This window comes from Microtus pennsylvanicus, chromosome 15 (genome assembly GCF_037038515.1).
Source record: "Microtus pennsylvanicus isolate mMicPen1 chromosome 15, mMicPen1.hap1, whole genome shotgun sequence".
Lineage (NCBI taxonomy): Eukaryota > Metazoa > Chordata > Mammalia > Rodentia > Cricetidae > Microtus > Microtus pennsylvanicus.
Window position 1 is genome coordinate 43,860,890 of NC_134593.1, and position 12,936 is coordinate 43,873,825.

At 36.4% G+C, this 12,936-nt stretch overlaps 1 protein-coding gene across 1 annotated transcript in view; it reads right to left on the reverse strand.

Annotated features, from left to right (window-relative positions):
* Diaph3 (diaphanous related formin 3) overlaps positions 1-12,936 on the reverse strand; it is a 449,402-nt gene that overhangs the window by 188,093 nt on the left and 248,373 nt on the right. Inside the window, exon 22 of the mRNA XM_075949702.1 lies at positions 4,591-4,720. Coding sequence (XP_075805817.1) covers positions 4,591-4,720 — 130 coding nt within the window. The remainder of the gene's footprint in view (positions 1-4,590; positions 4,721-12,936) is intronic.

Sequence of the window (12,936 nt, forward strand, 5' to 3'; positions counted from 1 at the left end):
ACGTTCTAAAATTGAATCATGCTTAATATGTTCAACATAAATTAACAGAATTGCTTATTGAGAAAATTCACCTTTGTATAGATAGAAATGTATAAAATAAATGTATGTCATCAAAGTCTAATACTGTACAATATGAAACATCAATGAGTTATGTATGTCACTCCAAATATAAAGTTCCAATCCATAAATCACCTCTAAAACTTTTCAATGAACAGTGTTAGCTGAGTGGTTAACTCTGCTCTGGGGTGATAGAAAATGACACTGACCTAATTATTAATACCTAATATCACAAAATGTATCTGCCTTCTGACGAAATTTGTCATTTTGGGGAGGTAACAACTCAACGTTCATGTATGTCTTTAGACATATGCCGTATGCTGGCTACAGAAGATGGATGCACGATGCAGTTTCCAGGTGGCAGCCACCTGGAAATTAAGTGTTCTAAGTGCTCACAGTAGGTGAATAAAAGATAAACATTTGGTATTTAGTAAGGCATTTATCATAAAATGTTGGAAATGCATGAGGAACCAGAGAGTAGGAGATATATTTAGCAGACAACAATTTGGGTCAGATGGAGGAATTACTAGTTAGAAGCAGTTTGATAGAGGCTTAGAAGCAGAAAGTATATTAAGATGAAAAGAAATCAAATATGACACATCAAGGAATCCTTTTAAGTGGTAAGAATACAGGCAAAGAAAAAATTAGAAGTGTGACTTCCATGAACCCACTTGATAATATACAGAAGGCTACTTCATCTGAGAATAGAGCTTCAATGAGTAAATTCCATTCTCAAAAACCCAGTGACAATCTGGAGTAGAGTAGTTTTAAGGATTCCCGGGACATTTATGAAATCATCCTTAAGGGAAAAGTCAAATGTTCACATACTATTGTGAGCTTAAAAAGAGCCACCAAAGAGAGCATGTCATTAACTATAAAATGGCTAATGAAGAGAAGTCTAGACAAACACTCCAGGCCTTACCTCTCATGGGTTCAACAGGCCAAACTGTATACACTGAATTGCTGAAGGCCATAAAGAAAACAACAAATAAGGGGGGACAAATCCAAAGAAAGTGAACCAAAAGTGCTCTCAAGCAAACAATTTGGGAGGAGACATTAAAAGCGGCATGCTCTATCATGGCCCACTATGATCGTCACACCTGTTTGAGATTCAGAAGAGAACAGTAAAAGTTGTGGCAGGCACAAATGTAAGCAGAGATGGAAAGTCTAAAAAGTAAATTTGTAAGTCACTGCAAATGATGACTTTTATGTCCTTGGGGATGGCAGAGATAACCCCAGGAGAAGTTCTATGAAGGGAGAAACACAGGAGCTCAATATAGAGAGAAATCTCAAAGAAAAGGAAGGAAAACAATTTACAGGTGAGGGAGAAGACTGGTGGGGTCCACATCAGCCTGTTTTACATAGGCTGCACTGCAAGAAGTCGGAGGACGTACACTGCACCAATGACATAACACAGTTCTGATACAGTCATCACTAAGCACAGCCTTGCTGAATGAATGAATGAACCAGGATGTCATTTGTATAAGTGAGAATTGGCAAGGAAGAAATGGACCACTATATAAGACAGTTATGAAGACCCTCAAAAAAAGGCTGACCAATATAATGTTATAGACTAACCACATTTTTTTTTATCTTACTAGTTTTCACCATGTGTATGTGTGTGACAGCGTGGGTATGTGCCTGTGTAGGCCGGATGAGAGCAAAAGCTCCACTGAAGTTGGATTTACAGGGGTTTAGCTGCCCAGGGGAAGAGGATGTAACCAGTAAACCATCTTCCTAGCCTCACCTGAGTTCCAATTTAACCTTTCTTCCCAAGAAACAAACAAAAGTTCTGTCACTTTCTGCACATTAATAATTGTTCCAATTTTACAGATTTCTAGTAGGTAGTAAACAAAACCTTCAAAGGCTAAATTAATTTTAATTATGTAGACAAGAAAAAATGTATCCAACCCTTAGAATTCCACAAAAGAAAGAAAATCTACCATGGTATACAGAAATACAATAATGAACCAAAATATTTTCAGTGAAACACAACAGAAAAGCCATAAGCCATTATTTCTTAGAAAAGAAGCATCCTAATGAAGTAGATTTTTGAAAATTGTCAGTCGGGTAAGCTCATTAGTTGCACTGAAAGTCCCCCTGCTGATCTAGGAGTACCTAATGACCAGGATTTGTTATGGCTCAAAACCAAAGGTACTTTTTAATTCATGTGATAGCTCACTGAGGATGTTTCAAAAGTGGAAACTTTAAATGACGATACGTAAGAACACTCAATTCTCCAAAGCATACACAGACTTATTTCATCTAAAACATTACCTTTACTCCTCTAATATTTCCTTCATTATTTGGATCATATAATGAAAAGGAAATTATGCTTAACAATCATCTATACTATTAAAAAGCATTATTCCAAACATGAAGTTTGCTGCTCCCAGTGAAACATATTAGCAGTATCTGCTGACCCTTGCACACTCATGCCTTTGCTGTAACAGATGGAAACCAAATGCCCCAAGGCCCCTGAATGCCCCCTGGAACACCAAGAAGGAAAACAAACAGAACAAGCAAATTACTAGCTTAGAACTCTGAAAGTCTTAATGCAAACTAAATAGATTTTAAAAGAACAGAATGTCAGAATATTTACATAGAATTAAAAGTATATTAAATGAGTCAAAATAGGTGGTATTCAAAAACTTAATTTATACCCAAAAACTGCTAGAAGGAAAATGATAGGAAGTTTTTAAAGTACAAATTGAATCAGTCCTAGTTCACATTTGCAGTCCTAGCATCCCAGAAGGTAAAATAGCAAAACTGCTTCAAGATGCAGGCCAAGTTGGGAAGCAAAGTTCTTTCAAAGACAATCTGGGCTATGTTGGCAGACCTTATTTCAACTTCGTATGGCCTCTAAGAAGCATTTATTAAGAATTATGAAGCGAGGAAATGGATACAATCTTGTAGTCTCTGCACTTTGGATGCAGAGATAAGGGGATCATGCTGGGCATAACTATTAGTGAATAAATAAATTTGCAACTTTAAGGGAATGGTGACTGGTAAAAAATTCCAACTCATTGTCTAAAGGTTCTAGCACAGATTCTTCTTATCTACACAATCATCTTTGCAACATTAAAAGAACCCAACTGTATTTCAAGTGCTTTTGTGCCACTTCTAGACACTAATATGCTACTTACAAATGCAATGTTTGTTCACCAAACTCCCAATTTCAAGTTCACATATTTTGACATTAGCAAAAATATTCCAAAATCTCAAAAAAAATCTCACCTTAAAAAAATTATTTTCCTTGACTTAATGGTTTAATTGTGCTTTTTAGATTACCAAGAATTTTTTAAATGTTTCTCGTTTGCTTATTTCCAAGCCTCTGTCTCATAATGTCCAAGAAAATAATGTGAACGCTTGTCTCTTCTCAAACTACATTTAGACATATAAGTGTGTACATCATTCTATATCTATCTGAAAATTTTCTTATATCAAAGCCATTTAAAATAAGATAGGGGCAAAACAAATAATTTAATATTATTACAACTGAGTTGTAAAAAGTCTAATGTGGCAACCAAAAATCCAGATGATCAATTTATAAAAAGCCATTTGAAATACATATTTCAAAGAAACATATATCATGGTAAAATTATAAAGGACATCTCATCCAATCCCATTTCTCTTTGCAAGTAAAATCCTAAAATTGCCACTTTACAGCAAATGAAAAATTTAAGGTACAGGGAATAATAAACATATTTGATATATTGTATTTAATGCAGAAAAAAATAAATTTCCTTCTTCAGGATCATAGATTTCAGTATAAAAAAGAATAAAAGAGTTCATACACAAAACATGATTTGATATTATTATTACTAATGGTTAACACAAAAAGAATACAGCTATCACACCACTGTGAACGAGTTGTGTTCTAAAACATTCATAACGTAGTTATTGTGAGATAAGTAGGTGCTTGGATAGAAAAAATATCTATGTTAATATAAGTGAAAACTGCACTTTTTATGGTGGCCAAATTTTTAAAATTTAAATCAGATTAAAATAAAGTGTTAGTAACAGGTTCTATCTGAACTCTTAAGGTTGTAAAAAGGGCCTATAACCAGGTTAGCAATTTATGTAGTAGGAGAGATTAATTGGAAGACTAATATCTAGTAGTACAACAAAAGAATCCTTAATTCCTTTACACAGATTTGAAACTTGGGCAAAAGGAAGACACTCATTTCGGTATGCAATAGTGCTTGGGAATGCCACTTGGTACTTATTAATGGCATAGGATTAGGAAGCACTGCCGAAGTCAAGAGTAAGAAACTAAACAGGAGAGGGTAGGCAGGCATCCATGAAGTTTAATCTAGAATGGAGTGCACTTCAAACATCTTAGTGTCTACCCAAATCAATAAATATTCTTAATCATGAAAACTCATAGCCCATAATGTCTTTTCAAATCACCATATTTCATATGAAACCACTATAACAAAAGAGATAATATGTGCAGATACAAAGCATTATTTTCTCTTAGAACTGAAGACCAGAACAAAGACATATATAGTTCTAAATAAAACCACAAACCTCTACTAGCTTTGTCTAAGTGTGCCAAATCATCAACAAAGTGCAGGATGTCCGGGTGCTTTTCTTCACATATATCCACCAGGAAATGAAGGAGTGTTGTTTTCTGATCTGCTGATTTTATGTCCTTTAGCTAAATGAATGAGAAGGGGAAAAAAAACAAAGTATTTTAATAATTAATTGAGTCATGTAACACACTGCTCTAGATCAGAAGTTGGTTGGAAAACTTATTTCAGTTCTGCAAGTATTTGAATATTTTTAAAAATTTTTTATTTAAAAGTATTTTTTTTCATATTACGTACTGACCACAGTTTCCCCTCCCTTAAACTGAATACCTTTTATTTGATATTGTTTTAAAACTATTAACATTTGTAATAAAGGAGAAGTAACTTCAAAGCAATCTAGTATGCAATCGTTTGTGGGGGAAAAATGAAATGCCTAGGAAAATAGAATAACCTATATACCTAGATAACAGTTGAACCTAAAATAATGTGGGTGGTTCATGTTTATAGCTTGGCATGCATTCAGACTGCCTACTACACACTGTAGGAGTTTAACGTAGATACAATGACAAAGTAGTGTTTCTTTAAAAGCCGTTTCATTTTTTGAAAAAGAAAAACAGTGTACCTGCCTTGGTGTGACAGATACTATAGTAAAAACAGTTCACAATGAATATCTCGGAGACTTTGACAGCTGAGAGGAACCATTGAAAACTAGTAGCTAAATAGGCTTAGGAAAGAGTATGAGAAAATTCCCAAGAACAGGCAGAGGGAGCAGCATCTTTAAAGCACTTCCAAGGAATGGACTTGCCTATCCCCCATGGGTTGAAATCTAGAAGCTTGATCTTCAGGTTGTGATGCGAATGCGGGGGAGAGGAGGTGCTGTGGTGGTGGTGAATCAGTAAACCTCAGACATTTCTTCTGTGACCCCTCACTACTTCTCACATGATGACAACCCTGAGCTCAACTAGGCTCCAAGCACACGTGCCCACACATGCCCTAGGATTGCTATCTGCCATGATGCAATATAGCACATAGAAGACTTTCAAGAACTGAGCCCAGGCAGAAAAATGCCCTAGAACCTCCAAATTCTGAGATAAAACCCGTTTGGAAAACCTGTACTAGATAATACAGCAACGCAAAGCTGATAAATACAAGGAAAACATGGAGTGGGTTAAGTAACAGCAAATTAAAAATGTCTATGTGTTGGGGGATGCAAGTAGGGTCAATGGAAAGATATAAATCTGGAAAATCACAGAAAATAAAAAAAATATGCCACATAATGGAAATAACCTGTCCTTAAGAAATGAAAGTTATAAAACTAGAGAGAGATGATCACATAAACTCTTAGACCCTTCCCTGTAGTGAGGCAGGATAAAAGAATAGAGCGAAGGAAACAACAGAACTACAGAGGCCAACAATAAGACAAGTGGGAATAATCCAGGCAGGAAAACAGGAGAGCCTGCACTGAGGATGGAGCTGGCTGGGGACTAGACAGGGGGTAATTCAGGTGACACTACTCATGGAGACAGGACAGAAGTAGACAGAGAAGAAAATGCTTCAGTTTTGGGCAAAAAGAATTAGAAAATTTAAGTAATACGCAAATCGCAGTGTCCTGAAGTGGTGGACACAACATAAAGAGTGCCTCTGAATCTACTGGTTTGCTTTCATGGAGACTTTTGAGTTGTTGTTCCTGTTTTTACTTAGGAAATTTTAAGACAACAGTTATGCAGTATTCATATTTAGGTTCTCATGTTACACACATACACATGTATATAAACAATGAAATAAATGAGTCGTATCCTCCCTAAGAACAAACTTTCAGTTGATACTATCCCTGTGGAGAAGGCTGCACTGGTCTTGGAAAAATTTGTGAGCTTCTTGCTTCCAAAATTGTACAAGATATACAGAATGAGGGAAAAGCAAAGAAAATGGAAAATAGTAACAGGCACAGGACGGAGATGACAAGGCTTGGCAATCCGTGCCTGAAAGGAGCAAAGATTTCAATCAGGAATTAGAAGTGATCTAGCCCAGGCTTTGTTCAGGGATTGGGTCTCTGAACTTTTGGCAAGGAGACTGGCATTAAGACCAAGTAAAATGATGCTCTGACATGGAACGCTAGCACTGAGCTCTCATTCAAAAAGGATGCATATGTAAAGAACACATCGACCAAAAAACCCACTTCTCTCATGTTAGAAAAGAAAGGAATACAGACCTGGAGATTGTAGTCTAAGGTGTGAGGTCAATGCTGCTTCTTTTCCAACAATTCACCACTTTACAAGAGGTAGGTGTGTGTGCGTGTGTGTGTGTGTGTGTGTGTGTGTGTGTGTGTGTGTTCCCTCAGGCCTCTCTCTTTTTTTTCCATTATGGTTTGTCTGACTTTTGTTTGCTCATTAGTTTGTTTTCTAATTATAGAAAGCACAAAGAGTTGGGTGGGTATGGAGATGAGAGGATCTGAGAGGATTTGGGTGGAAGGGAAATCATGATAAGAATATATTATACAAAAATTATTTTCATTAAGAATAAAGACAAAAAAAACAAAAATATTCAGGAGTAGTCACTAGTAGTAGCTACAGTGGGCAGTGGAAGATACAGGATCAGTGTCACCACAGATGAGAAAATGTAGTACTAGTTTAGTCATCCGACAGTCTGATATGGATACACATATGGAAGACTCAGAGGCTATAATGGCTTACTGAAAATACAGTTCAAACAGTAGAGTCTTTGCTTAGTATATTCACAGTCCTGAGTTCTGACTTCGGTATGCTAATGTACACAAACACAGATAAGACACACAGACACGCACATATACACATACCACACCAACAAAACCTTAGAATGTTCCAACAGACATCTACCTGTTACTTAATACCTTCAGTAATGCACAGACTTCATGCCATCTAGAAGAAAATTTCAAAAGTACTCTTTAAAGGCTCAATTATGACACAATCATCACTAACATATGTGAGTGACCTCCTAATGGGAAGCATGCCCTTAAGTTAGCAGCCCAGGGCAAGTTATTAGACCTTAGTTTGCACACAGGGAACATTAAAATATGGAACAAAACATAAAAAGGGAACTCTAAACTCGTGCTCCATTCCATACTCAGTAAACATAAGAATGGGTTGCAAGTATATCTAGAAAAACAACAAGATTAATACAAAACAAGTAGAATACAAATAAAGAGATCCAAATATATTCAGTTTAAAAGTTAAGTTTGCATGCGTGGGTCAGTTTCAGTTTGTAGACACAAGCCACAAACAATAATCTAATTTGTAACTTACTTATACCTCTATTCCATTCACACAGTCCTCTCAGAAGTGAAAGCCAGCTCAGACAGTAAGCTTGCCCCTCTGTGTGTGCTGCATTAAAACATTACTCAACTTAAAAAAATAAAACATTGCAGTAGCTAAGTTGCCCTATTTTTACAGATTTTACTACTTGGGCATATTGTTCCTACACTGAACTCTGAGTCACCTACTGTGGTAAGTGCCCGTCCTTCCATTCTATACACCTTTTATGAGAAACCAAGTGACATCCTGTGTGGAAAGCTGAGTAGGACAAAACATAACTGACTTCTATAATATGCAGAAACTATATTTAGTTTTTCAAAATTCTTATGATGCAATCATCCAGTAACTACTAGGATTAATATCTTAAGAAATCTGTCATGAAACCAAAATCCACTGGATCAATCTCCACATTTAATGATGAATGGTAAGAATAAAGATTTGGGGTTTTATGATACAATATAGGTTGTAGCATCTTCAAATCAAATAAATCCAAAGTATTTAGTTCTAACATTGCTTGTTTGGTGGTATAGAAAGGTCCTTTTGTATTTGTGTTGCTTTCATTGGTTGGATAAAGAAACTGCCTTGGCCTTTTGATAGGGCAGCCCTTAGGTGGACTATGTAGACAGAACAGAATGCTGGGAAGAAGGGAAGTGTGGCAGACGCCATAAATCTCCGGCCTAAGACGGATGTAGGGTAGAATCTTGCCAGTAAGCCACAGTCACATGGTGATACACAGATTTAATAGAAATGGGTTAAACAAGATGTGGGAGTTAGCCAATGAGAGGCTAGAGCTAATAGGCCAGGCAGTAATTTAATTAATACAATTTCTGTGTGGTTATTTTGGGGGTTAAGCTAGCTGGGCAGGATGGAATAAAAGGACCCGCTCATCCTACAACAGTTTGATGACAATATAAAGGTAACACACTGAGGAAAGGTGACACTTTCAGAGGCCACTGATAAAAATAAAGTGAATATCAAGCTATATCAAATATTAAGCAGTGGCAATCTAATATTAGACAGCAGAGCTAATGAATGCTAAGGAAGAACCCAAGCCAACCATCTCTCTTGATCTGGGATTCAATTATTTTGAGACTTACAAAAAAAGAATCACTGAAAACTTCCAAGTGGATTTGAAACAAGCTTAGTAAATGAAAGGTCCAGCTGGGAAGCTTCTGGTGACTATCTAGGGCTGTCACGGTGTCCTTCCTGCTAAAATGATTGTTCTCTCTCATGAATCATGGGAAAGAACGAATTGTGAAGTGAAACCTTAAAAAAAAAATCACAAAAGGCAGACGCAGGCGGATCTCTGTGAGTTCGAGACCAGCCTGGTCTACAAAGCTAGTTCCAGGACAGGCTCCAAAGCCACAGAGAAACCCTGTCTCGAAAAACCAAAAAAAAAAAAAAAAAAAGAATAATAAAATGCATTTAGTAACTGTGTGTGTGTGTGAGAGAGGGGGGGGATTTAAAATTTTGACAAACATTAACTATAAAAGGTGCATTCTGTTTTTAGCAACCACTTTGTAATCAGTGATTGAGTTAGAAGTAAAATTGAGAGACAGTGTTAATTTTGTTGAAATGAAAAATAACTTAAGCACCCTTTGTAATGGTAGTTATTAGAAAGAAAATGAAATGAAATTTCATTCGGGATAATGTTCATATTAAAAATGGTTTATTTAAATCTTAACAGACATTTCTTGACAGGATTTCCTTCTGCATGATTGTCAAGAGACTTATCTGACAGATAGTAATCATCATTGCTAAACAGAATTCCTTATTCATGGATTGTTTCTTTAATGTACATTTAATGTGGCATAGATGTCAAATAAACAAAAAGATGGATGGAGTTTCTCTAACCACTCTGTTCAATCCAGACAAAATAATGTTAAAAACAGACCCAGTAATAAATCATGGCCTGCTTGTCAATCTGCAGTAGGACTCACTTGCAGTGCCAATGGAAGGTTTTGGAACGTTTTAAAGGTGTTCAACACAAATTTGGATGACATTTAAAGAATATTCTATTGTTTAAGTCACAAGGAAAGAAACTAAAATCAAAATGAAGCATTTTATTATGGAGTTTCAGAATCCAGAGAACTCTAGCCCCTTACTTGCTAAACAAACTTTGCATATAAAGCATGTAACACCAAGCTCCTCTGCTAATGCTGCTAATCTGTCAGTGTGCATCACAACCGGGGTGTCTGCACAGTATACAGACCATGGAGAGTGCCTGAAAACACAACCCAACCATGGATCGGCACAATGAGCAAACGCCCTAGAAGACTGCAATGTGAATGCTGAGGACAATAGCATGAGTTAGTGTTTGTCAGCTATGCTGAGGCATGAAAAACCGAATAACATGCCTCGTATCAGTCCAGTAAAACAAGCACCCACCAGCCTCAGGAAGGAGACTGCATTATAGCCATTATTTATGGGAAAGAAACAAGTTCAGAGAGATCAAGTGCCTCAGGCAAATCATACCTTCTGCCTAGAGAGCATGGCTAGAATGTAAACCCGTTTCAATCTCAGTCATGGTAAAATACGATGATTCCAAGAAATGCTTAAAACTACAGTGGATGAAAGCAGTAGTAAACCAACAAAAGAACATTAAATGTAACTGATAAGTTTCGATGTCTTTTAGCTCCCAATTCTAGCCCCCAGAGCTCCAGAAGCAGACACCCTTCCCTAAGTCATTTCCAGCTACAAGAATATGTTCTTATTTCAATTGATTTATGCCTAAAATAAAAAATTCACCTCACATACAATTAATAAAGAAACCTAATGCTTATATATTTCTAATAGATAATTTGCCAATACAAATCAAGAGTCAACATGGGAGAGAAAATGATGAATAAATTTTAAGTAGACATATACAAGTTTATTTTAATTTCACATTCTATCTCACGACCTTTATAGAAAAAAGTTTTTTGTGTATGAACAAAACAGTATCACTAAAAATTAAAAATTAAAAGCTATCTTCCATGTGAAGATAACTGAGCAAAGACAATATCACATTCCTCAGGAAGCTCAAAAACTCAAGGATTAGAACATGTCCAGTGGTGAATATATTATTGTGCAACAATGATATTTTTCTAATGTAATACATAATATATAGATACATAAATTATTGTGATGAAAGAGTTTTCTTGTTAAATATGTTTTCTTCAATATGAAGGGTGAAAGCATCCTTACTGGGTAAATTAAAAAATAAAAAAAAAATTATTGGAGTCTAAATTTTTTTTTAAAAAAGCTACTTCTTAAATTGTTTAAAAGCATCAATCTTTTAATCTATAACAAGAAATACTAATAAATTAAATGCATATGGAGTAGTCAATAATCAATACAAATAGAACAAGAAAATTAATTTTAAATTAAAGTCAGCTTTAAGGTTTTAGTTAACAGTTAAGTTTTCAATTTAAATGGTAAATTAGCAGTAAAACAGTTTCCACATACGTAGATTCTATTAGCATTTTCCATAAACATGTTACACTGTTATAAATGATGTGCCACTATTTCCATACTATTGCTAACTAGTTCATACTTACAATATCCATGTCCTTTAAGTTCTCTAATTCTGCATTTCTACAAACATAATATTTTATAACCACCAATACAATATCTTACAGAAATAATAGTTTTTTTTCACCATAAAAATGTGTGTTCATCCCTTTCTTCTTCCTTTTCCTCAGAAGTTCTGCAACCATTGACATTTCTACCATCCAGATGAATTTTGCCTTTTACAGAATGCAACACGCAGGCACATATAGCATGAAGATCTCTCAGACCGATTTCTTTCATTTGTTAATGCTTATCATCACTTAAGAAATAACTGCTAATGAGTACTACAAACACTTCACAGCCCAGGTAGTCCAGTTGGTCAATTCAGTCACCTACTCAGGACATATCATTTCCTGCCATGTTTAGAGAATTAGAAAAAACACTTCTGCGAGCCTTTGTATGTAGGTTTTAATGTAGACATGTTTTCAACTCATCTGGGTAAACATATGACTGTAATTACTAGCTGATTGGTAAAGTAAACATGTGTTATATAGTACATATAGCCGGGCAGTAGTGGTACACACATTTAATCCCAGTGCTCTGGGAGACAAAGGCATATGCAGGCCTATCTCTGAGTTCACGACCAGTCTGGTCTACAGAGGGAGTTCCAGGACAGCAAGGGCTATAAGGAGCAAAGTCTGTCAGGAAGGGAAGAGGGAGGGAAGATGAAGGGAGAGAGAGGGAGGAAACACACACACACACACACAAAGTTTCAGGTCCGGACTCCAACTCCCAGCCTGCCAAGCGCTGACCCCTCCCACATGGTATTTAGGGTTGCCCTGGAACAAGGAACAGGTGGTTTTAGGATTGCTTGTGTATTCCCTCTTTCTTTCCCCTGCCATGCCCCTGGTCACTAAGGAGTGTGCCATCTATTAAACAGGGGCATTTGATTTGGCTTAATTTGGTTTGATTAGAGTTTTTTGCACCAATGGAGACGAGGTTGGAAAGGCAAAGAATCAGGGAGAGGAGAAGGAGCAGGCATGACCCACCTAGACCCTTCTACAAAACAGACTGCTGGTTGTGTAGGAATTCCATGAGGTGCCACCCTGGCTGTGCTGTGGTGGGGACTTTAAGTGATACAGTTGCCTAATAATCCTAAGAAACTCACCACTCACTGGCTACACTTGGGTAGAATTGCTTCTTTGGTCTGTTGTTAGTGCTTTATTTGAAGTAAAGAGACATTTATTTACATCTGCAAAAAAAATGTCAAGCCACAAATGTGTTAGACATTACTGCCAGTTGCAAATGAAGGGGGAGGTTTTAAACACTAGCTGTTAAAGAGGGCTGTGGAGAAATGTTCTGCTTCTCACACTTGAGGAAGATGGCCCAGCATTTTCCAGTTACAAGTAGGTCAATGTTCATGTGAGAATCTCCTAATTTTTAAGAAACAAGGCAGAAGTCTAAGCTGTCCTTACATAACTTTCTGTTGTGTCTAACTGAAAGATGAGAATGCCCAAATGTCACACATTAACCATTTCAACTGGATTACTTGCTCTCTACATATT